General features: G+C 39.6%; 1 protein-coding gene across 1 annotated transcript in view; it reads right to left on the reverse strand.

The window, feature by feature from the left end:
- The window catches only part of LOC142494752 (inter-alpha-trypsin inhibitor heavy chain H3-like), a 40,405-nt gene that overhangs the window by 8,059 nt on the left and 7,516 nt on the right, over positions 1 to 24,830 (reverse strand). Inside the window, exons 7-20 of the mRNA XM_075599189.1 lie at positions 23,884 to 24,009; positions 21,572 to 21,688; positions 21,315 to 21,483; positions 20,487 to 20,612; positions 20,141 to 20,322; positions 14,201 to 14,389; positions 11,214 to 11,353; positions 10,074 to 10,447; positions 7,674 to 7,702; positions 7,279 to 7,300; positions 5,102 to 5,152; positions 4,515 to 4,565; positions 3,281 to 3,307; positions 2,005 to 2,118 (exon numbers count right to left, since the gene is read on the reverse strand). Coding sequence (XP_075455304.1) covers positions 2,005 to 2,118; positions 3,281 to 3,307; positions 4,515 to 4,565; positions 5,102 to 5,152; positions 7,279 to 7,300; positions 7,674 to 7,702; positions 10,074 to 10,447; positions 11,214 to 11,353; positions 14,201 to 14,389; positions 20,141 to 20,322; positions 20,487 to 20,612; positions 21,315 to 21,483; positions 21,572 to 21,688; positions 23,884 to 24,009 — 1,717 coding nt within the window. The remainder of the gene's footprint in view (positions 1 to 2,004; positions 2,119 to 3,280; positions 3,308 to 4,514; positions 4,566 to 5,101; positions 5,153 to 7,278; positions 7,301 to 7,673; positions 7,703 to 10,073; positions 10,448 to 11,213; positions 11,354 to 14,200; positions 14,390 to 20,140; positions 20,323 to 20,486; positions 20,613 to 21,314; positions 21,484 to 21,571; positions 21,689 to 23,883; positions 24,010 to 24,830) is intronic.

The following is a 24,830-nucleotide window of genomic DNA, read 5'->3' on the forward strand; positions in this document are numbered from 1 at the left end:
TGCTATACACACAAATTTAATTGCAATGGCAACCCAATCCTCCATGAAATAGTACAATTTTCTGCAAAATACTCAGCTTTGGTAACTGCTACGGCTCTACTCCCTTGGCGATACACGGCTCATGCACTCGACCGGCTGTGGCGGAATCAGCTGCATTACGTGTCATGACGTCACCACGTCACTATGCCCACGCCCTACGCGTTTCTCTCCAATCGGAGCTTCCTCAGGGGCAGGTGGATCCGGTCGAGTGCATGAGGTCTGAGCAGAGCTGTGTATCGCCAAGGGAGTAGAGCCGTAGCGGTTACCAAAGCTGAGTATTTTGCAGAAAATTGTACTATTTCATGGAGGATTGGGTTGCCATTGCAATTAAATTTGTGTGTATAGCATTTCACTAGACACAGAGACTCCCAGTACAAGTTCACAGCGATGTTGGAGCGGTGCTGTTTGGTAGCAAACAGCGTTCATATGGCAGTTTAGCTGTTAAGGGACTCCCACTATTCTAAGGTGCATCCTCATTACTCTGATTAACATTGTACTTCTCTTATTGCTACATGACCTGCTTAATTATAACTCTATTGTGATACAATGAATATCTATCATTATATGCCATGGGACTGTGCTAGTAATGTAAGTGTATGAGTGACTTCAACTTCTTTATCTGTGAGAGATACAGGTTAACTTTATTATATCTAGCAGGAGGATACAATTGCTAATAATTGCAACATTTATACCTCACAGTGTTGCAAAGTCACAACCACTATTGTATGCATACAGGTTGGCTGGGAACAGCAGAAAGCACTACATGTCAGTTTTTAACAATATTTTATTATCACTTTGGATTATTATTATTTTTTCACCTTGGTTTTTCACTATATGTATTTCATGAAAATTAAAAATTGTTATTGTGATGTGCACCAAAAATGTACCCTTCTGAATGATTTTGTGACTCTATCACGGGTTCATTCAATTTTTTATACTTAGTAAATATGGGCTTTTAAGTCTAAACCCCAACTTCTTCCTAGTAATATGTACCAGGTTAAAAGTTTACTCCTTGCTAAACATTCTTTACCACTAACCCTAGAGAAAACTATCCCTGTTCTTTTTAAGCAGGTTTTACTATTGAATATAGATTTACCACAATTAGGTATTTTGTTCATTATTTTTCTTTTCCACTACAGCTGACACCCCCCAGCTGACACCCCCACTTTTTATAGGTCTGACTACTTTCTTATCCTCTGTCATTATAGACTTATATCATTGATGGAACAAGTAATTCAATATTAGTGCCTCACAGGGTCTTAAAGCCGCAGTTCAGTCAATATCCTGCATGTGTGTTTTTTTTAATAAATCAGTTCTGTAGTAAGAAAAAATACTTTTAGCATTTTCTGTTTTAAAAAAAACTACTTTTAAAGACCAATTTTCTTGTATTCTATTTTAACAGCCATTTGCTAAGGCACTGCCCCTTCATGTCCTGTCACAAGCCCTGGCACACCCCTTTGTCAGCCCTGCCCTCCCTCTAGCACATGTCAGTGCAGGAGTGCTCATGAATATTCATGAGCTTCCACTGACAGACAAGCAGAATATAAACAGATCCCTTCACTAATTATGTCACCAAATTTCAACCTATCAATACATGGAGAACGAATTGACCTGCAGCTATACAGTTCTTTAGGTAATTAGAGATTGCACACATAAAACTATTGAAGTATAAAATTAAATTAAAAAAAAAAAAAGACTGAACTGCAGCTTTAAATATGGAATGTCATTGATTTAGTTGCTTCTGCAGGTTTACTAAAATAAGGCTTGCATTTTTTTTAAATCCTCTTATCGTTACCTAGTTACATATTATTGAAACAACTTTATTGGAATTTGAGATTTGAAGTTGTTAACCAGAATCAACATTCAGTCACTAGTGAACACTATGGATATAGATGCATTCAGTTGACAATTTACCTAAATCAGGTAGTGGTATGATAATGAAATTCATCTTGCTCTACAACATACCTAACTCTGGGTCCTTTACAAGATTCAGCACCACACCTGCCTCTTCTTGGATATTAAAGCAGAGAGCGTCATTCTTCTTTGGCACTTGTATAATGAAGTGTGGGTCTGAATCAACTGCAAATACATTCATGTAAAATTAAAAGCCGGGAATACTTTAAACATGCACCAAAGTTACACTTTAACCCTTTGGCAACCAGATGCTGCAAAGCTTTTCTGGACATTTCTCTTTTGTTGTAGCACTTTATTGCAGCCAAGGTATTAAAACAATGTTACAATACCATGGATAAGATATGTTATACGTGTACCATTTGGGCAGAGTTTTACAACGAGTTAACAATACATGTTACTTTATTAGCAGGGTTATATGTGATTCTTATATATTTTGCTATACGGACGTGGCTCTTTAAGATAACTAAATACAATTGTGCAATAGAAAGTTTGCAAATGGGCATATTATCTGAACAGGCGTATTTGTTTATGCAGAAAGAAGACTTATGTTCCTGATTATATAGCATGCTCTTCATATATTTATATTCTTAACTAAGATCAATATAATAACATTTGCTCAAAGAAGCAATCTTTAATAATTATGTTTAAATCACTGGATTATATATGTGGAATTGACTATTACTTGGCTATATTTCCCATTTTAGTAACTGTATAAACAAACTGCTAAGTGATCTGCCATCCAAACTGATTTTGTGGTTGTAACCCAACTTAAAATGAATGGGAACCAGGCATGATGACCCACAAATGGAGACTACGGTGCTATAAATACATTTATGACAGTACTGTATATATAACTCTCACTCCCCCCCCCCTGCAAATTATGTCCCCTCTGCACACAGGCTTTCCTACACTATTATGGCCCAACAATTACACTTAAGTTTCCATGTATTCATTTGTTGATCTAATGAGCTAGTAATACAGTATTTGAAAATCAGTTTATATGTTATTTGTTTATTTAGAGTGCCAAAAGTAGAGCTGCAAGCCACTTCTTTTGAGATTATAAGAAACTAAAGGTGACACTGTGTGGCCATTTGCATGTCATTTCCCAGAATCCCTGGCTGCAGTGGAAGCATTGTATGCTAAAGAGATAATGGTGAAAAGCAGGGTTGCAGACCTGTCTGAGACATGTGAATGTGCTCACCAGTGGTCGTTTGCTGTGAGATTTATTCTGTAACTAAGGCTACTTATATTTAACATACTCATAGTCGACAAAGTATTTTAAAAAAAATATTAAACAATGTTTTCACATAAAAAGAATACAACATACCAAAATATGTTCTAGAAGTCATATGAACTGTAAAGAAAAATATAACAAACAATAAAAAAAAATTGTTGCAAAACCTTTTGTGCAATGCGGGCACAAAAAAAGCATACCACAGGAGACATTATGTTTCTTTTAATAAAAAATGTTGTGCAATACATTTGGAGCTGTGTTTATTTTCTACAATAAATCTGGTGCTGTAACCAGGAGCCTTTGATAAACGAGCGGATCATGACATTTCCTGAAAGTAACTATTGTGTGTGTCCAACTAGAAGAAGAAAACTTAGTGTCCCAGATACAGAAATGTGTACATCCCATTTCATTCTACTGGACACAGATCCAATGGTGGTCTTTCTCCCTCATAATAGAGGTAAATGAGAATTTTAATCCTAATAGAGATATATTAGTATTTTATCTGGTAGTGTTAGGACTTGCAAACAGGTGTCTGCCTTGTCGTGGCTCACAAGCTTACAACGCTTTGGCCAGAGCGTTAAACTAAATGACCCTTTTTCAAGAGAATATATAACTATTTTACTGTGTATTTTTGTCATATTGGATGTAGCATTGGGCTTCTCTGTCGTTTGTTGTCTTTCGAAATAGCCCTAGTTTAGGAGATATGGGCCAGAATCATTATAATGTATCTGCAATTTAGTGAAAGGTGTTCAGGTGGAAAAGTTCATTCTTTGAAAATGTATATTGGAAAGAAAAAGGATTATGTTTGTAAATCAGTTTATGATTTCTTTAATTACCATTTGAAAATAAAAGAAATTGGTATTCAGTAGAAATAGGTGAATTATTCGCACGAGTTTGAATCGGCTGTGAACGTCGATTTATACGCAATAAATAATTTTCATTATCCCATTTTAGACTGAATAAGTCTGACCCTTTTTTCTGTTTGAATTCGTTTGCTCAAAGCATTTGCATTTTCCATGAAGAATTAGATGATTTTTTTGTAAACATTTTTTTGAATTGTAAGTAAAAGTTATGTTTTTTTCAAGTGAAAACAACCTAAATGAAAGGCGTTCAGGTGGAAAAAACATGTATATTCGAAAAGTTCATTCTTTGAAAATGTGTATTGGTAAAAAAAAATAAGATGTGTTTAATTACCATTAGAAAATAAAAAATAATTGGTATTCAATAGAGAGGTGATTTATTTGCACAAGTTTGAATCGGCTGTAAATATCGAATTTATTCATACATACCTATGAATTAATATTTTCACTTAAAAAATACAACATACCAAGGCCCTGGGTAGCTAAGTGGTGAATATTGAAGTTCGATGTTGACTGAGCTGTAAAGAAAAATAGGGAGAAAAATTACACAACGATGCTGCAGTCATTTTTCTACAATACAGACACAAGAAACAGCATTACAGGAAAAATCCTATTGCCTTTAATAAAATATTCTCTACAATAAATCTGGTGCTGAAACCAGGATCTTTGATAAATGAGCGGATCCGTTTGCTCAATGTCTTCGCATTTTACGTGAAGAATTAAATGATTAATTTAAAATAAACATTGGTCGAATTGTAGGTAAAAAATTATGGGTTTTTTTCAAGTGAAAACAAGCTAAATGAAAGGTGTTCAGGTGGAAAAATGTGTATATTCGAAAAGTTCATTCTTTGAAAATGTGTATTGGTAAGAAAAAAATTAACTGTGTGTTTATAAATCAGTTTAAGATGTATTTAATTACCATTAGAAAATAAAAAATAATTGGTATACAATAGAGAGGTGTGATTTATTTGCACAAGTTTGAATCGGCTGTAAATATCGAATGTATTCATACATACCTATGAATTAATATTTTCACTTAAAAAATACAACATACCAGGGCTTGGGGCAAAGGGGTAGGCAATATTGTAGTTCGATGTTGACTGAGCTGTAAAGAATAATGGGGAGAAAAATAACACAATGTTGCTGCAATCATTTTTGTACAATACAGACATAAAAACAGCATTACAGGAAAAATAATATTGCCTTTAATAAAATATTCTCTACAATAAATCTATTGCGGTAACCAGCAGCCTTTGATAAACAAGCAGATCCGTTTGCTCAAAGTATTCGCATTTTCCGTGAAAAATTAAATGATTTTTTTTAATAAACATTGGTCGAATTGCAGTTAAAAAAATTTGGATTTTTTTTTAAGTGAAAACAAGCTAAATGAAATCTTTGTTGGATTTCCATGCTTACACACGGATTTTTATTGGAATACCATGTCGACAAATATTGTGAATGTTTACAAATGTTACTCGAATTCTTCATAAACCCGAACTTGGGCACATTTGCCCACCTCAACTATTTAGTACTATTTAAAGGAATATAAGGAAAATATCTAAGATTTGTGATCAATCTCTTTAACGCTATATACTGTAATGCAGCTGGGCAAATAAAGGGTGTAATTTGAATGTATATGATAGTAAAGATTGCGTTAAATTGCTGCACATGTTGCCCACATCCAGTGCATGGGAATGTTCGGCTGGTAATACAGAAGGAATCTAAGGGCCTCATGCAGAGAGCAGCGCTAACAGGGAAAGCGGCATGTATTGGCGAAATCTGCCTTTAGAAAGGCAGATAATGGGGAGTTTTAAAAAAAAGCGCCATTTTTTTTTTTCTCAGAATCTCGCCGCGCGGCTGGAGAGAACAGAAATCTCTCCAGTCTTGAAAACGGCCGTATGCAGAGAGCAGCGATCGCCATCTAGTGGCTGTTCGCGGCAAAAAAATGGCGCGATTTTCAACATTTTTCCTCTCCACCAAGCAGCTGGCGCTCGGCGGCCGGTGGAGGAGAAAAAAATAAAAAATCGATTTCTTTCCCACTAGTTTCAACAGCGCTCATAGCGCTGGTTGAAACTCTCCATATGCAGAAAGGATTGTAAATGCAGTTTTATGCCCTTTCTGCATATGGAGAAAAAAACTCTCCTATAAAGCTAAAAAAAATTCCCCTCTCCAATTCTAAATAGCGCTGCTCTCTGCATGAGGCCCTAAGTTTGCTTTGCTCCCAAACCAGGTTTGAGATGCAACAAGTAGACCATGAGAGACTTTTCCCATCATTGTGCATAGCAAACTACCAGTGTGAAAAACATTTTCTAATACTCTACTTTTACAATGCTATCTTCTCAGCTGCCAGGTGCTGGGATCCAAACCTTGCTTTGTCGTATTCAAAAAGAAACAGTTTTCCTTCTCTTTAGGAGCGGGTGCAAGGAGTAATTGCCTCATCTCCTATGTTCTCTGCAGTTTGTTTTAAATGTCCTTCATATTAGCGTACATACTAGCGTCATTCTCCTAATTCAACATTCTAATCAACCTATTCCAACAGTCTTCATGTTATCTCTACAGTATCTTACACTACATTTTAAAGCAATAATCCATTCTTCAGGTTGGTGTGCAAAATAAAGGAAATTGGACCAGTGTGTGGGTAAAATTATTTGCACATCATTTGAAATTTGGTAGAAGGATAGAAAACAGAGTTGTCATAAATGGAACCTTTTCAGATAGGGCTATAGTTGTAAGTGGAGTACCTCAAGGATCAGTGCAGGGAACCCTGTTTTTTAACTTGTTTATTAATGACTTTGAGGTTGGAATAGAGAGCAAAGTCTCCATCTTTGCTGATGACACAAAACTGTCTAGGAGCTGGATGTAACTTCTCTCCAAAAGGATCTGGATAGACAGGAAACTTTGGCAGGTAAACGGCAGATGAGTGGTGTGTGGAAAAGGTGCCACTGCGCATGACAGAACTCCACAGGTCCCGGATAATACAAAGACGAAGCCCTATTGCCAAGGGTGAAACGCGTAGAGGAGGAGATCGTGGTGTAGCCCCTGTTTGAATTCGTGCCAATAAAGTTTTTTGTATTATCCGGGACCTGTGGAGTTCTGTCATGCGCAGTGGCGCCTTTTCCACACACCATCCATCTGCACACATCCAAGGCAGCACGCGGACGCCGGAAGAGAGAGAGAGCAAGACCCAGACCGGAGTGGAGATTAAAGGTAAGAGTTTCTTTACTTTATTACCTCTCCGTAAACTCCGGTCACTCTAGGGTCCCTCACAGGCTCCCTCTTGACCAGCACAGTGACGGTCTGACACCCTTGGTGCACCAGCGGTGCGGCGGAAGCGCAGGACAGTTTTTTTTGCATTAAATGGCAGATGAGGTTTAATACAGACGAATGTAAGATTATGCATTTGGGAAACAAAAACAAACAGACGTACAAATGAAATCGGGCAAAATGAGGTAAATTGTTGATGGAGAAGAATGTGCTTGTAGAGAGCATGCTTATCAATCGTGCCGAATGTCAGGCAGTAGCTGCAAAGGTAAATAAGATCTTTTCTGGCATTAAACTTAAATTGCATGGATGGAAGGGAAGTAAGCAGCATTATACCACTTTAAAGAGCTTTAGTAAGTCCACACCTTGAATATTGAGTACAATTTTTTTGACACTGCTCCATAACAAAAGACATTATGAACTAGAAAAAGTGCAGAGAAGAGCCAAATCTGGAAAATCTGACTTATGAGGAGAAGCTTGCTAAATTAGATTTATTTACATTAGAAAATAGGTGTCTAAGAGGGGATATAACTATATACAAATATATTCGGGGTCAATACAAGGAGCTTTCGAAAGAACTATTCACCCCAAGGGCAGTACAAAGGACACAGGGTTGGAGGAAAGGATATTTCAGCAGCATGAAAGGAAAGGGTTCTTTACAGTAAGAACAGTTAAAATGGGGAATGCATTACTCATGGAGAATGTGATGGCAGATACAATAGATATCTTCAAACAAGGTTAGGTTTTTTTTTTTTTTTTTTTTTTTTAGAAAGGAAAGGTATACAGGGATATAAGAAATAAGCAAACATCGGAAGGATGTTGATCTAGGTAGAAATCTGATTGCCATTATTTGGAGTCTGGAAGGAATTATTTTTTTCCCCTTATGAGACATTATGGTGTAATGTGTCACTGGGGTTTTTTGTTTGCCTGTCTCTGTATCAAAACACTGCAAATACAAATATAGGGAAAGTATCTATCATCCAAATTTAGCATAGGTTGAACTTGATGGACATATGTCTTATTTTTAAACCCATCTACTATGTAACATCATGCAGGAGAAGATTTCTTTTGGTCCCACTGTTGCCATATTGGTTTTATTTTCTTGTATTATTGGAAACAAAAAAACTAAATATATGGGGAAGAGGGGGATCTCTGGTGCTCGAAGATGAGAAACAAATACACATATGGGGGAGGCATTGCTGCTTTAATCATGTTTCACTCTTAATATTTTCTCAATTATAACATCATACTAAATGCTGAAAACTCGTTAAGAAAACACTTACGTTGTCCTGGTGAATGAACGGTAGTTAATATTTGAAGGAAGAAGTGTATATAGGGGAAAAAAGGCAGAAAAATATTAAATACACATACTGTAATCAAATGGTTTCAAGTCATTGTAAGAATGGTAGCATAAAAAGGACATTGGCACAGAAAGAGATGCTGAAGCACAAATGCACCATATTTCCTCAGAAGGTCTAAGTCATAAGGCCCCTCCACTGAAACATTGCTTTATAGTAATAGTAAAACATGTTTATTAATATATTTTCAATACAACATAGTAATGTTACATTGAAAATATATTAATAAACATTTTTATGTATGTAGTACCACCAACGTACCCTTTCCCAAATCTTACAATCTTACAAATACCCGAACTACAAATTTGAAAGCTCTTCCCAAATTCTACAATTTTTTTTGGTTAGTTTCTAAAGTATAGGAAGATCAAATAACTTGATACAGATGCAGCGGCCGTTATTCCAACATTTGACGCGTTGTATACCTCAGTATACCCATGTCATGCGCGTGATTTCTTCCAACCGTACCGCCTTTAGACGCGAGTACAGGCGAGTGCAGAAAATGGCATTTTAGTGTTCTGGTTTTTAAACATCTGAAATTGACACAGTACTGTACACATTACAATTCGTTCATTTAATTGCACACAATCCATGAAATTCAAACAAAGCAACCACGATAAACACGTGTGCCTGGGGCGATTGGCCGCGTGAATGCCGTGTAGAATAAAGCAGAGCACACAAAAACGGCTCCGTGATTTGTTGGAATAACGGAGTGTATTATATCCACTTACTAGTTGAAGTATATGGTACTAGGAGCTGATATACTGTACCCTATATGTTGTGTAACAGGGTATGTCTCTTTCTACCTGTCTCTCCCCCTGTTATGCAAGTCCCTGCTAGCTGCAGGCTTTAACAGGTTACAACTATGGGCTTTTGAACCCCCTTGGCTCATCTCTGATGGACAGGAGTAAGGTGGTGACTCATGGTCTCTGTAAGCCTATCAGGGATAGGTATAGACTATATGAGCCCACCCCTCCTGTTTTCCTAATGATAGGCAGAGCCAAATCAGTCCGGTTCCTGCTCTAGAGGAGAGAGGAAGCAGAGAGCTATGAGTCTCTCCCATGGCAGGATGAGCATACTCACCCTCAGCCCTTGAGGCTGAGGGAACATCTGACCAAGTAAGATGACCCTATACTATCAGGGTCAAGCACCATCTAGAGGTGTGAACCCTCTGAACCCTAGCACCACTGTAATAACATCATACAGTGACTGTTAAGAATAGAGCCCTTTTGTTAATTATACACCAGCCTGGATTGAGTCAGTGCATGTGGTGTATGGAAGATGTGCTTCATAGAGGACTGTCTCTGGAACTACCAGAGCACCTTGAAGCTGGAGGCGCTAAACACCAAAGGAAAGAACTACAGATGAAATCAAAAGCCTGTCCTGATCTCCACTACATCGCAGATCAGCTCAGCTCTCCTGATACCAACAGGTCTGCCTCAGCACCACACGGTAGCAATAGAGTAAATCTCCCAGAGGGTGGGGGAAACAGTGCTACAGTTGCGTAGCTACATAAACAGAGTGATAAACATTCACTTGTATACCTCTCATCCTGCACGAAATGTTTGTTACTGCTTGATTGATGCATTTTTTTTACAACTATAAGTAAGCATAAACTACTACCATCCACAAATTTATCAGCAATTAGTGTTTCTTCCTCTTTTTCATTTTCTTCGGGTTTTGTAACCACCATTGATGTCAGTGGAGTCACAAACTTATACTTCAGGGACAGGTCAAGGACTTGAGCCGTCAGGTTTTTTTTTTCCTCTTCCTTGGCATAAATGCTGGGAATAAATGAAAAACCATTAGAAATTCAGAAAGGAGATAAATATATAGAGGGATAAGGGGTCACAGTTATTTAAAAAGAGTAGTGGTACTGTCTCTGGCTTTAATTGTATTTAGCATTGAGGAAAAACAGTTTTGACCATGTTTTATGAAGATTTATACAATATGTATCCTTAGTAATCGGGGAAGTGCGGCTTCCTAAAATATATCAGATTTTTTTAAATAGAAAAAGAAACTGTACTTGGGACTGTAAGTGATAAATTAGTGGTACCCCGCACTCCCCGTTACCACCACACTACATTACTAGTTGTACCCAAGCTTTGCAGCCACTAAGCTTTAGTAAATAAGCCCCATACAGTATGCACTTGTCATGTCAGGACAATATCCTTTGTAACCAACAACAATACAAATATTTAATTACAAACTGACTTGATTAACTTGCAATTATTGTGTACATGAAGAAAGTTGCCATACAAATGATTCTCTCGGGGCACTATGGAAATTCACAATCAGCTCCAATTGCAGTTTAATGAATAACCCCATTGCATATTTAAATATGATGATAAGCATAAGTAGAGACTGGCCACCCATAATATTTAAATGAAAATGTTGGCAATCTATAATACTAGTAATACAAATTATGGCTCTGTAAGGTATTACAATGTATTCATCCCCATACATTTTAACATGCAAGTTAACTGATAATATGCAGAAGTGGTTTAGCTCCTTTCAAGGTCGTGTTGATGGAAACAGGAGTTTGGTTACCGTTTGTCCAACAACTGCTGAATGGTAAGGTAAGCCCAGAGTCTCTCTGTATAGTCCCCAAATATATATTCCTGCTGTGTCAGTACATCGCCTTTTCTCGAGATATCAACAATTTCACTATACTTTAAGGGATCCTCCATCTGTATAAATAACACAATTATATTTATATTCTAGTTAGAGTTAGTGGGTACATTTGTATGCAAGAAAGTACAAAAGAAGCAGCCCCAGCACTCGTCCTTAATCAATAAGTGCAGCATGTACTGTATACTTGTAAATCACAAAGTAGAGGGTTCAAATAGTTGGAAAAGTTTCTCTGTACCACACACGTTTCCACAGCCAATCACACTATGGAAGGCAAAAGAACCTGACAGCCCGCTAACACCGAACAGAACAATAAATCCCTGTCATTAAATAGAAACCTAGATTGGCAAACATTTAGCACAAGACCCATGTTTCAGGCATTTTATTATACTTTTTTAAATTAAATCACATTAGTATAAGGTTGAGTAAAACAGGGTCGGCTTGGTGTCGGTGCCAGTGCACCAAGCCCCACACTCATCCTTCACAACATTTAAACTGATTGCCGAGGGAGACTGCTGGGCCTCTGTAGCTCCCTAATCTTCTTCTACACCATATGTTCCTGTAGGGTCCCTCATCATGGCTCTGCGACGTCAAATGGGGTTGCCATTTGATTCTGTGCAGCCATGATGACTGGGCTCTGAGGAGATGCCGCCAGAGAAGGTAAGAGCTGAGGCCCCACACATGTCCCTGCACCATGTCCCGCAAACATCCACCGACCCTGGTTGAGTTATTCAGGAGTGCAGCTGGATTCTATATACTTGCAAGTAGTTAGGCTGTTAGGTAGAACGTCTTTTCTTTCACTGTGCCAAATAAACATTTCAGATCAACAATCCCATTTAGTTATAAGGAAATTATATGGAGACCATTTTGAAACCCAGACTTGGATCTCTCGCTCTCACTCTTGCTCTCTCTCGCTCTCTCTCTCTCACTCTCGCTCTCTCTTGCTCTCTCTTTGTGCCCTATTTGAGGCTTCTGGATGATGTTTGAATATAGATTCTCTGATGAAATTCAACAATTTTGCTTGTGTAGCCCTCCCTGCCCGGCTCATAAGGTTGTTTTACTGTACATATGTGTGCTAGGGGTTACTCAGGGTGCATACCTTCATCCATGATGAAGGTCCGCGCAGGCTGGGTATACTTGCTGATGGTATAGATGGGCTCCAGCAGTTTTGTAGTTTATAACAAAAAGTCTTTATTTGACACAGCATTATGGTTACAGCATTTTTCCTCGCCTGCTTATAGGCAGCGGTGAGGAGGCACAGTACTAGGGGTTTCACAAATAGTTCAACTTCAATATAGAACATTGAGAGACTTTCTCTCACCATAAGTTTGCAATCTTCTTTTGCCAGGGTTCCAGCTGAGGGTCCCCTGTCTGTCTCTGCACTCAGGCCCAATACACCTGGGAGACCTGGGCGGGCATTTCTGATAAGCCTTGTGCCCCATCACTGTAGCCTGCAGCTCACTGCACACTGTCATACTGTATCTAGTATTGGCATCAGAACAATCACCCCTGTAGGGACTGCTAGCTGGTTATGTTTTGTGTCTGTATATAAAGCAGCCTTCCTAGGATGTCATACTACTCTCTAGTACTTCTCATTGGCTTTGCTCACACTTTTTGTGCTATGACAGCTCCCTTATCCAGTGAGCCTCACTATATAGGGACACTTTCCCTGTACTCCAAAATAATAAACAGTGACTCTGGCCAAACTCTACCTACTCACTGTTTTAGGTCACTAGCTTGACCTCTGTTCTTAGCATCTCTCTGTCTCTCACTCTTCCCTTCTATCCTCTCTTGCTCTGCCCTTTTATGACAACCTTTTCAACCCCGCCTCCCACACCTCCCCTGTCTTTGAGTCATCAAAAGGACGGGGCTAAGCTCCTGCCTGGTATTTGGCAGGTGGCTATCCCAAGGGTGACTGTCTAAGGCCTCGGTCCTGCTGCTCTCGTTGGCGCGGGCGGCAATGTAGCGAGTTCCCCACCAGCAGGGGAATCCTCGCGAGCCGGTCCCGGTCCCCCCTGGCTGCACAGCTGACTACACGCTGTGGCGCGTCAGCCGCTGGAGACACCAGAGAATGGTGTTTTCTAGCATTGACGCGTGACGTGTGTGGCTGTGAGCCAATGGGGAGGGGAGGCTTCGGGAGGAGGAGAGGCTTCGGGGAGCGGGGAGGAGTGTGGAGTGAAAGCAGGTGAGTGCCTGTCTGTGTGTGTGTCTGAGTGCGTGCGTGCTTGCCTGTCTGTGTGTGTATGTGTGTGCCCGAGTGCGTGAGTGCCTGCCTCTGTCTGTGTGTGTGTGTGTATGAGTGCGTGAGTGCCTGCCTGTGTGTGCACGCGTGTGTGTGTATGAGTGCGTGAGTGCCTGCCTGTGTGTGTGTGTGCGCGTGTGTGTATGAATGAGTGCCTGCGTGTGTGTGTTTAAACTTACTTTCCAGCTCCAGCTCGAGTCCGTGGAGGGAGGGGGGGGGAGAGTAGCGGGTCCCTCCGCTCAAGCCACGCCCCCCCTCCCTGTCAAACCGCCCACCACCCGCCCACCTCCCGCTCCGGCTCCCGCTCCCTACAGACCGCATATCGCGGTCTGTGTATCTCAGCGCACCGCCTGTCAGCAGTGCGGGGGCGCTGACTCTGGGAGCGGGGCCTTAGCCTAAGATACTCCTCTTTTTACCCGCTGTAGTAACCCCAATAGAGAGGGGGGGGGGGTTACACTTGAAAATGTTGAATTTTGCTCGACTGACAATTTGTTAAGTCTTTCTCCAAATCTTTGTCCAAATGTGGCTCCAAATATTTGAGCGAACATTTCATAGATAGAGAAGTCTTTAACTATATAATTTGTCATGTTGGATGTAGCACTGGGACTTTATGTCTATTGTTTTACACAGAAGAGGAGGTACTCGTGGAAATAGAAATACTTACAGCCCCGTCAGCCTTTACATCAGCAGTAAATGAATTCAGGTCATTGTCTGTAATGCGTCCAGCTACAACAATTTCCCCACCTTCAAAGTAGTTTTTAAAATTGTTCTCCGTTACATCAGATATTGCATTCTCAGGGTACTGCAGCTCAATATTCAGCAACAGGGGATTGGCTATTTCATCATAAAATCCCTGCAAAAAAAATGTATGTTATTATGTATATACTGTACAGTATTATATTATATAGCACTGTAAGAGACATGTGCAGAGGTACAACCAAGGAGACAGATTTGGGGAAATGTACCATGGCTTTTAGTCAGCCCGTCACTTTAAACAGTGCAGAATACACAAAATAAAAAAAACATCCTATCCCCTTGTAAGGGCTAATTCGCTTTTCCAGTCCCTATCTGCAGGGCTGGGAGGATACACCTCTCTCCAACCTATCACTTTAGAGTCCAAAGAGGTAGCTGTAAGCAGGGGGGCTTTATGTTTGTCTCTGGGCCCAGGTTGGTGTCCGTTGAGGAGTGAGCCTCTGGCAGGTTCCAGGGTCCGCTGTGCCATGGAGAAGAGGTCTGGGTCCTGGTGTCATGCTGGCAGCACAGTTTTGTGCTCAAGACAATGTACTGTATCGTTCTTTCAAACAGTTCCCTGTGCTCAAGAACTCTCATGTACTTCAAGCAGGAGGCTTTTCCATCTGTCTGGTTAGCCAAGTGGAGATTGGTTAATTGTGTGTGTTGCTCCAATGCTTCTAACTTTTTTTGTTCAAATAGTTTCTACATTTTTTCCTAGCTCATGAAGCTTTTCATTCCTTTCACTGACCTGGTAAGTAAGATAAGAAATGTCCTCTTTCATGCTTGTATTTTCTCTTTTTATAGTCTCTCTATAAAATTCAGGGCCTCCTCGTTGTCCTTCTTCAATTTACACACTTCTGAGCTGAGACTCCAGGTTTCCTGGCATGAGACTTTTATCTCTAGGTTGCGGGTGTGAAGCTCCTATTGAGAGACTTTAAGATCCATACTAAGACTGCAGACCTCTTTTTGAGGGATGTCCAGCTCTATGGCGAGACTGTGAAATTCCTTTTTAGAAATTTCCAGTTCTGTTCGGATACTGTTGACCTCCTGGCGAGACATATCCAGCTCTATATTGAGTGTATTGACCTCTTTTTGGAAGATCTCCCGCTCAGTACCTGGACTGCGAAACTCTTTCTGGGAGACATCCAGCCCGGCACGGAGATTGTGAATCTCCATGTGAGAGTCTTTGAGCTGCATACTGAGGCTGTCAACCTCCTTTGAGAGCCCCAGAACTCTACACCAATACTGAAACTACTTCTGAGATGGCCCTTTGTCTCAATTTAGAGCTTGGACTATCTTTTGAGCTATGTGTTTCTGTTGCAAGTCAGCAATAACTTAGTCCGAGCGGCTCTGTTAGATATCAGTTTATTATATTAAAATGTATGAAAGAGAACTTATATCAAGACAATTGAATGATAATATGTTTTGAGGTTCAGAATTCATATGTAGCCAAAATAGATGAATTCCAGTGAAGGTTTAATGCATAACAGATGTTGGAGGTTGGCTTAGATGTAGGATTTCAAGGCCTAGTCTGAAGTCTGACATAGATAATGTTTCTTTGTTCAGAAACTCAAAAGGAGAAAGGGGGCGGAGATAGTGATCAATAAATACAGTTGTAGTCTGATCAACTCCCTCTCTCTGTAAGACCTCTCTGCAAGACCACTCTCTGCATGTAACATCTAAGCAGCATGTGAGAGACAATGGTAAAGGTAATAAACTGTAAGAATAAACTAGAACTTTGTCTGCTGTATAACAATCTTCTGAAGTATTGGAATCTTTATGAACAAGGAATATGGTGACATTTTTCTAACATTGGCGAGCCAAGCCAGGGTTCGATCTATTTTTTTTTATTATCTGAATCAGAGGGGACATTTGCAGAAGTTCAGAAAATTCGAATTCAGAATTGAAAAAAAAGAAGATTGAAGCAAACAAAGGGAAACTGCTAAGAGAAATAGAAGATTTCCGGTGAGGCAGAAGTCAGGATTGAAAGTGAGTATATTGGATTTTATTAATAAATATGCTGATGATAGCAAAATTGAGTTTAAATTCTTATCGTACAGGTGTTCCGATGCAGAATTATGGAGTAATTTGAGGGAACAAGTTAGAAAACAAAATCAGTTGATTGATTAAAAATGACTTTGTTTTAACAAGGAAAGAAAGAAAGTTGACAATATCTTCAAAATGGTAAGATTTACAATATGATGGTTTTTAAAGATGACAATGTGCATGTTACTTCTACTGAGACAAAGAAATGTACAAACTGTGACATGTTAACACAGCGCATACGGGAGCTTGTAGAGCAGATTGCTACATCGAACATTAAATATGTGTGCATGGGAAAAAAGGGAAAATCAACATCCGCTGCGTCATCGTATATTCCGGATAATAATGTAGATTTGAATGTTGATGACACAGAGAAAATTGATTTGAAACTAAAGAAATATTTATACAAAGCAGCATCGTTAAATTTAAAGATTCACAAATAGATAATGAGTCATGTTAAAGATATTCCTGTGTACAACACTAAAATGGATGTGTTTCATAATGCAGATATATTTGAATCTTACACTGACAGGTTTAATTTCACACAGGACCAAAAAAATAAGATACAGTATTTCGAGTTTGGTTGCCAACTTTTGTATGTCAATGTTTAACTGTACCTGATAGTGTCCCAAAGACCACACACGAGAGTGGCATAATTCAAGGGACAGGTAAAAACAGATTAAATCAATTCATTCATATCACAACAGGAGAAACTACTGTGACAATTGATATTTTGGATACAATTAGTCCCAAAATTACAGATGATAACTTTCAATTTATGATCACATTTCAGACTGCATATAACTTATTGTTTGCTGATGATGATTGCACAAAGAAAATGATTAAAGCATTTGTGAAAAAATTAAAAAATCTGGAGCCCTTAACTTTGGCAATAGCTTCAGAAAAAGGATCAATAGATATTGCAGCTTTGTTCACAGATAATATCAGGAGCCAACAATTACAAAACAATCCTAAATGTAAAGTTTCTGAAGTTAAGAGGAAGAAAGACTTATTTTATGGTACTCAAAGGGAATCCAGTTACAAGCACAGAAGCAGGCAAAAATATATCCCTCGGGGGGTGAATCTCGAAAAGAAACCAGATGCTATTTTTGTAACAGAATTGGACGCATAAAAAGAGATTTGTCATTTATTTCTAAGTCAACAGTCTGAAGATTTGGGAAATTAAAATAGATTTATTTAACCCTCTGCACCTGAGAAACCAACACATAATCCACATGCACAACTGCCTGTTCCTCAGGAAAAACCACACAAGTCCATATGCCCCATTGTTCAAAGAAATAAGAGAAATTGTTATTAGCCATACAGAGTTAAACGATTTGAGACATAAGAAAGGGGTAGTTTGCAACACAAGTAGTCAAGACACATTACTTCATTCACAATGACAATTACAGAACATCATACCGCATTCTCTTGAATGTTTAGCACCAGTATATTTAGACGGTGATGGTAGACCCTTTGTGAAGTGTCTTTTAGAAGGCCAAGATACAGAATTTCTATTTGATACTGGGGCACAATTAAGTGTGACAAGACAGAAATTGCCAGTGTTGCCACAAGCACCGATTTGCACGATTGTGGGATTTAATGGGCATGGTAGTACAGCTGCTACTTTGGTAACTGATATTTCTTTAGAAATACCAGGTTAGTTGAAAACTAAAATTGATCTATGGCACAGTGAAGGTATTGAAAATATTGTGGGCATGGTTTACCACACTCACAATCAATGAGTTTTTTGGCAAGTGTAATGTATTTTACTGTTATGCGAATGTTCTTTTATTAAGTATTTCTTTTGTTTTGCAAACAAATGGGCCATGGTTGGCTACTAGAACATTTGTCCATTTGTATGTGTGGTGATGGAGATAGAGGGGGTGGAGGTAGTTGACCAGGGGAGGGTGGTTATGCCTCCCAGGTGGGTAAGGGGGGAGGGAGTTGTGGGGGGGGGGTTAATTCATTAATTACTATAGCCGTTACTAACCGCTAAAGTAATGAATAGGGTTAAACCCCATAGTTAATGCTCAAGAGCCGTAGGCACAATGTTCAGTTCAGATACTAATGTCAATGAAAAGAGGACACGGCCGGGCTGATATCATAGATAACACACAGAACCCCATGTAACGGTGTGGACCTGCATGCAGGAGGGGGGTGAATATAGCTGGGGAAGGGAGATGGAACTGACCGGAGCGCTTACTATGAAGTAAGTCACCCGGCGAGAATCCAACCCAACTAGTCTGCAACCCCCACTAATCCTGGTGTCACATACAGGCTCTAGACTTGGGCACTAGGTGAGTAATCACAGATAAAATGCCGTCTGGTATAGAAACAGCCGTGTAGCTGATCCTTGAGCAAGCGTGCTCCAGGCGAAGTAGAATTGAAGACAAAAAATGCTGACGAGGCGGTGCACTGCTATCCTGTCCGGGAATAAAGAAATCCAAAAGCAATCAATGAAAAACGGAATTTAATGAAAAAATCGAAACTTCACATGTTTGAAGCACAGCTCTGATGCATTTCATACCCTACTGGGTACTTTGGTATCTCCTTCAGCATAAAATTCAGTTTTTCATTGATTGCGTTTGGATTTCTTTATTCACGGACCGGATAGCAGTGCACCGCCTCAGCATTTTTTGTAACCACAAAGGTAATTAACGAGTTAGTGGCCAGTAGTTTGTTTTTTTATTCTAATGTTGCTTCCCAAGGAAGATGCAGAGGATGTGGAGGAAGACAAGGACGGCCTTCATCCTGGTCAGGGGTAAGTACAACTTTAATTTATGCTGGTTGGATAATGTTTTATTTTTAATGGACAAATGCGCTATTATGCAGATCTTGATAATAGGGATTTTGCTATTACTATACTGTATGTGTTGGGGGGTATTGGGGGTAGAGGGGTGGGTAGTAGTGTGCCCATTCATTGTCATTGGGGTTATCTTTGATACCATTGCGGACATAGGTAACATACTGGCAATCAATGGGTATATTGGCTATTATTGCTTTTTGTATTGTATTTTAATGTTTACTGGGGGTACAGGAGTGGGTGAAGGTGATAATTGCCCCAGGGTACTTGGTTCATCCTCTCAGGTGGGTAGCGGGAGGGGTTAACCCCTTAATTACCTTAGCAGTAGTAACCACTAAGGTAATGGAGGGGTTAAATCCTCCCGCAACCTTCTCGGTAGGCCTAACCACCCACTCTGGGGCAACTACCACCTTCACCCACTCCCCCTACCCTCAAGAAACCAGTTTAACCCTTTCATTGCCTTAGTGTCTAGCCTCTAAGGTAACAAAGTTATTTTTATTTGAATTTCATAGCACAGTATTGCAGCAGGGGGTCTTCGGAGCTGAAACATATTAATTTTAGCCTTGGAGACCCCCATCTTCTCGAGTTACAGGCCCGGGTATGGAGTGCCAGTATCTTCCTGCATTGTTTAAATGTCCCGGTCACATGACGTGTGATGGTTATTAAAATCAAATAAAAACAGTGTGATCGCTTGTAAGAGCTGTGCAGGGAGATACAGCTCTCTCTTGCAGTTCTTACAGACTGCAGGCAGATCGCATGGGCAGAGCTTCGAAAAAGTCACAGATAAAGGCACTGCTATCCCGAGCGTATTGGCATTTTTAGACCTCACGGTTTCTGTCTTGCGATAACTCTCTCTGAATATTTGAATGATAAAGTTAACAATAATAAACAAAGGTGAACAGAGGCACTAGGATTGCTGTCAAATTATTTGTGTTACAAGAGCAACCTCAGTTAAAATGACTTGATGTTTATTTAGCAGCTAGCCAATAATCTACTTGTATTTGAGTGAAATGGTCATTTTACCTGCAACTGTATGGCTGCATCTGAGTCCTCATAAATGCGTCGGGACACACCTGCATTTTCAAGTGCCAACTTCTCTAGAAATGCATAATCCACTCCACGACCGAAACCAAGAGAGAATAAGGTATATTTCCCTTGAATGGCATTTTTTGCATTTTGTTGAATTATTGCTGGATTTGATTCACCTTAAAGTAAAGAAATGATATACCAGTATGATAACCCATTTCACTTACAGGTGAATGCTAAACATCTTATAAAAGGTTAAATAGTGCATATTATTTGTAGCCAGTTGTCTCCGAAATAGTATATTGCAAACTGACAAACATGCAAATATATTCATTTCACCTACCTCCATTGGCTTGACCATCAGTCAACAGAATGATCATAGAAGCACTGCGTGTCGGCACCTCGTTCTGTTCATGTGCTTTATTCAATAAGTCAACAGCTTTCAATAGAGGGTCATTAATATTTGTCCCTATAACACAATTAGAATACTTCGTTTTGAAAGTTGACACATTCATTTTAGTTATACTAAAGCATGAAGCATTTTTATGTTCAGTATGCGGTGAACAAATGTTAGTCAACAGGAGAAATAATAGGTCAGCATGTGAATTATTTATTATTTATTTATTTATAAAATATTTTACCAGGAAGTAATACATTGAGAGTTACCTCTCATTTTCAAGTATGTCCTGGGAATTAAAGCAGGGGGGCTCAACTCCAGACCTCAAGACCCCCAACAGGTCAGCTTTAAAGGATATCCCAGCTTCCGCACAGGTGGCTCAATCAGTGGCTCAGTCAACTGAGCCACTGATTGAGCCACCTGTGCTGAAGAAGGGACAAATTGAGCTACCTGTGCTGAAGCAGAGATATCTGAAAAATTGACTTGTTGGGTGGTTTTGAGGATTTGAGTTGGAATCCCTTGGATTAAAGGATTAGGTTAAAAGATTAAGACATTTTTGGTGCTGTATAAATGGTACAATATTTTGTACAACTGTGAGAACACAAAGAAGGCTGAAAGGCATGACAACTAGAAAAAGTCAGGGGGACAAATATAGTTCACGTTCATTTAAGGTAGAGCTTTGATAATGACACATACAGTACAGTACAAATGATCTCTTCTCTGATTATCTTTGTCATTAATTGTTTTGAAATTGATATTGGTATCGGTACTTACAGCCATTAATTCTGATGGATCTGACAAAATTCCTTGCTTTATCCACATTTTCCGGAGTGGCTTTCACTAATAAATCATTCCATAATTCTATTCTGTTGTCAAATAATATGAAATTAAAGTGATCATGCTCTTTGATGTCATCCAATATTTTAAGGAGGGCTTCTTTTGTCTATAGAAATAAAACAGCGACTGTAATCAATACAAAATATTATTACAATTAGACACGTCTAATAATAATATATCATACTGTATCTTACCTGCCTAATTTTGTCGCCTCTCATTGATCCACTCTTGTCTATTACAAAAATAACATTTTTGGGCACACTGGGAATTTTGGAGGGTGCAAAGAAATGAACAAAATATCCATTGACAACCTAAAAAATAAGCAATGAATAAAATGTTAATACTTTCTCTTTTTCTTAATTTTACTTTCTTTAAAGTATCACAGAATGATATCCCCCACAGACTCAGATACCCTTTAATGGCCCAATTAGAGATGTAAAAAAATTCACCTCATAATAGATGCAATATTGTATACAAAAGGTTTCGTGCCTCTTCTTCATGGGAAAGATTGGCCCATCACAAGTATCACAATCTATAACACATTTACATTTTTTTCCCGGACTTACATGGATAGTGGCATTTTCCCTTATAACATGGTATTTCAAATCTTTCAAGCATATGAAAAAACTATCTGCTACTTCTCGAAGTGAGTATATGTTTTAGATTCTGATGGATACATCTAATTGACATATCTGATAAAGGGAATTTAAAATGTTTGTACAATTGAATTCCGATTCTCACAATTAGAATTTCCAATTATCTGAGTCAGAATTTCCAAAGGAAGAACTCAAAAACATGTGATAAAAGGGGCACAACCTTAGATGCCTGGGAGATTTGCTAATAGGATTTACAAAGTATATTTAAATGACTCCAATCCCGACAAAAAATATCCATAATACCTACAGTATGTTGACAAGCCTAAGGCACCTAGTGCTGGTGTCAGGCCCAGCAGGATCACCAGCCACAGACTCTGCTGCAGCTCTAGCATTGAGCTAAACCTGCTGCTGGGTAGCACCACTGTCACAGCACACTGCGCACTGCTCACTGCTCCAACTCCCTTATATTTCTCACTACTCACTGCTCACTGCTCCAACTCCCTTATACTTCTCACTGCACACAGCTAACTGCTCACTTCTACTTCTTACTGCTCACTTCCACTGCTCACTGCTCACTTTTACTTCTCATTGCTCACTTTTACTTCTCACTGCTCACTTCTCACTGCTCACTGCTCACTTCTACTGCTCACTTCTACTGCTCACTGGTCCAGCTCCCTTATACTTCTCACTGCTCGCGTCTACTGCTCACTGCTCACTTCTACTCCTCACTGCTCACTTCTACTGCTCACTTTTACTGCTCACTGCTCACTTCTACTGCTCACTGCTCACTTCTACTTCTAACTGCTCACTTCTACTGCTCACTGCTCACTTCTACTTCTCACTGCTCACTTCTACTGCTCACTGCTCACTTCTACTGCTCACTTCTACTGCTCACTGCTCACTTCTACAGCTCACTGCTCACTTCTACTGCTCACTTCTACTGCTCACTACTCACTTCTACTGCTCACTTCTACTTCTCACTGCTCACTTCTACTTCTCACTGCTCACTTCTACTTCTCACTGCTCACTTCTACTTCTCACTGCTCACTTCTACTTCTAACTGCTCACTTCTACTTCTCACTGCTCACTTCTACTTCTCACTGCTCATTGCTCACTGCTCACTTCTACTTCTCACTGCTCATTGCTCACTGCTCACTTCTACTTCTCACTGCTCACTGCTCACTTCTACTTCTCACTGCTCACTTCTACTTCTCACTGCTCACTTCTACTTCTCACTGCTCACTTCTACTGCTCACTTCTACTTCTCACTGCTCACTTCTACTTCTAACTGCTCACTTCTACTCCCCACTGCTCATTGCTCACTGCTCACTTCTACTTCTCACTGCTTACTGCTCACTTCTACTTCTCACTGCTCACTTCAACTTCTCACTGCTCAATTCTGCTTCTCACTGCTCACTGCTCAATTCCACTTCTCACTGCTTTCTGCTCACGTCTACTTCTCACTGCTCACTGCTCAATTCCACTTCTCACTGCTTACTTCTCACTTCTACTTCTCACTGCTCACTGCTCCTGCTCACTGCTCACGTCTACTTATCACTGCTCACTGCTCACTTCAACTTCTCACTGCTCACTTCTACTTCTCACTGCTCAATTCTACTTCTCACTGCTCACTGCTCAATTCCACTTCTCACTGCTTTCTGCTCACTTCTACTTCTCACTGCTCACTGCTCAATTCCACTTCTCACTGCTACTTATCACTGCTCACTTCTACTTCTCACTGCTCACACCTGTAGCACCTGTTCTCACTGCTCACACCCATGGCACCACTACAAACACTTACAGGAATGCCACAGTGCCCCCTTACAAATATGAACACTTCTATTACAGTACCTCTTGTCTGCATGACTTTGCAGCATGATTGTAAAATTGGGAACAATAAAGTATATCACCTGTATATTTCCAGGAGTTTCTCTATTGACATCATATGTTACTGTAAAATCACCATCCAGCACAGTGGTTATACAGTTTGGACATGAGCGTTGCTGGTCAAGAGTTGGGTTAAACGATACGTGACCCTAGAAGAAAAGACAAAGCAGTAGTATTTCTTTTATTAGAGATACATGGCAAACAAACATTGCAGTTGGTTTCTGTAAGCATCAGCATATTTGTATCTTGTAGTGTAACAGGCAAAAGTAAAAACCACAAGCATCAAAATCCAAAGCCCTGCTTCCCAGTTAGTAAAAAAAAAGTAGGAACCCAAAATACATTATTTCATCATATTTTCTTGCACTGCATCAAATAATGTATTATTTACTGCTTCGCTGTTGGACCACCATAAAATCTATTCTTCCTCATTGGGGTAACCGTTACACCCTATGTGTTGTACCTGTACATGCACAAGAACCGTACATCCTTGCACTTTAATGCAATCTTTTTATACCGATTATAGTCGCCTACCAGGAGCTTATCAGTAATAATTGCAGAACATTCTGACTCTCACACACACAAAAAAATCCAAAACATACGCTTTTTACAACAATGGAAAAATATTGGATGAGTTCCGCTAGAATCCATCTTGGTCTGTTTTCTATTTGACTTATTTTAGACCATTTTATTTGGGCTTTGTTTTAAGAGCAGCTGACATATGGTGTGTGGTGTTCTCAAATGTATCACACGTGTGCAAAAATCTAATAACAAAGAAATTGTGGATGGTTTGTGTTTTTGTTTCACAATGTACCATATTTGAGATAAATAAAAAACTGAGTTCAGTGTAGCACAAATGCATCTCTTCCCTCTGTTCAGCGTACTTTTAAGGCTGGGGCCATGGTGCCGCAGACAGCACAGAGGCGTTGGCACATGGCGCGATCAGATTGCCTTAAGGCAGTGATTGCGGCCA

This window comes from Ascaphus truei, chromosome 5, assembly GCF_040206685.1.
Source record: "Ascaphus truei isolate aAscTru1 chromosome 5, aAscTru1.hap1, whole genome shotgun sequence".
Classification (NCBI taxonomy): domain Eukaryota; kingdom Metazoa; phylum Chordata; class Amphibia; order Anura; family Ascaphidae; genus Ascaphus; species Ascaphus truei.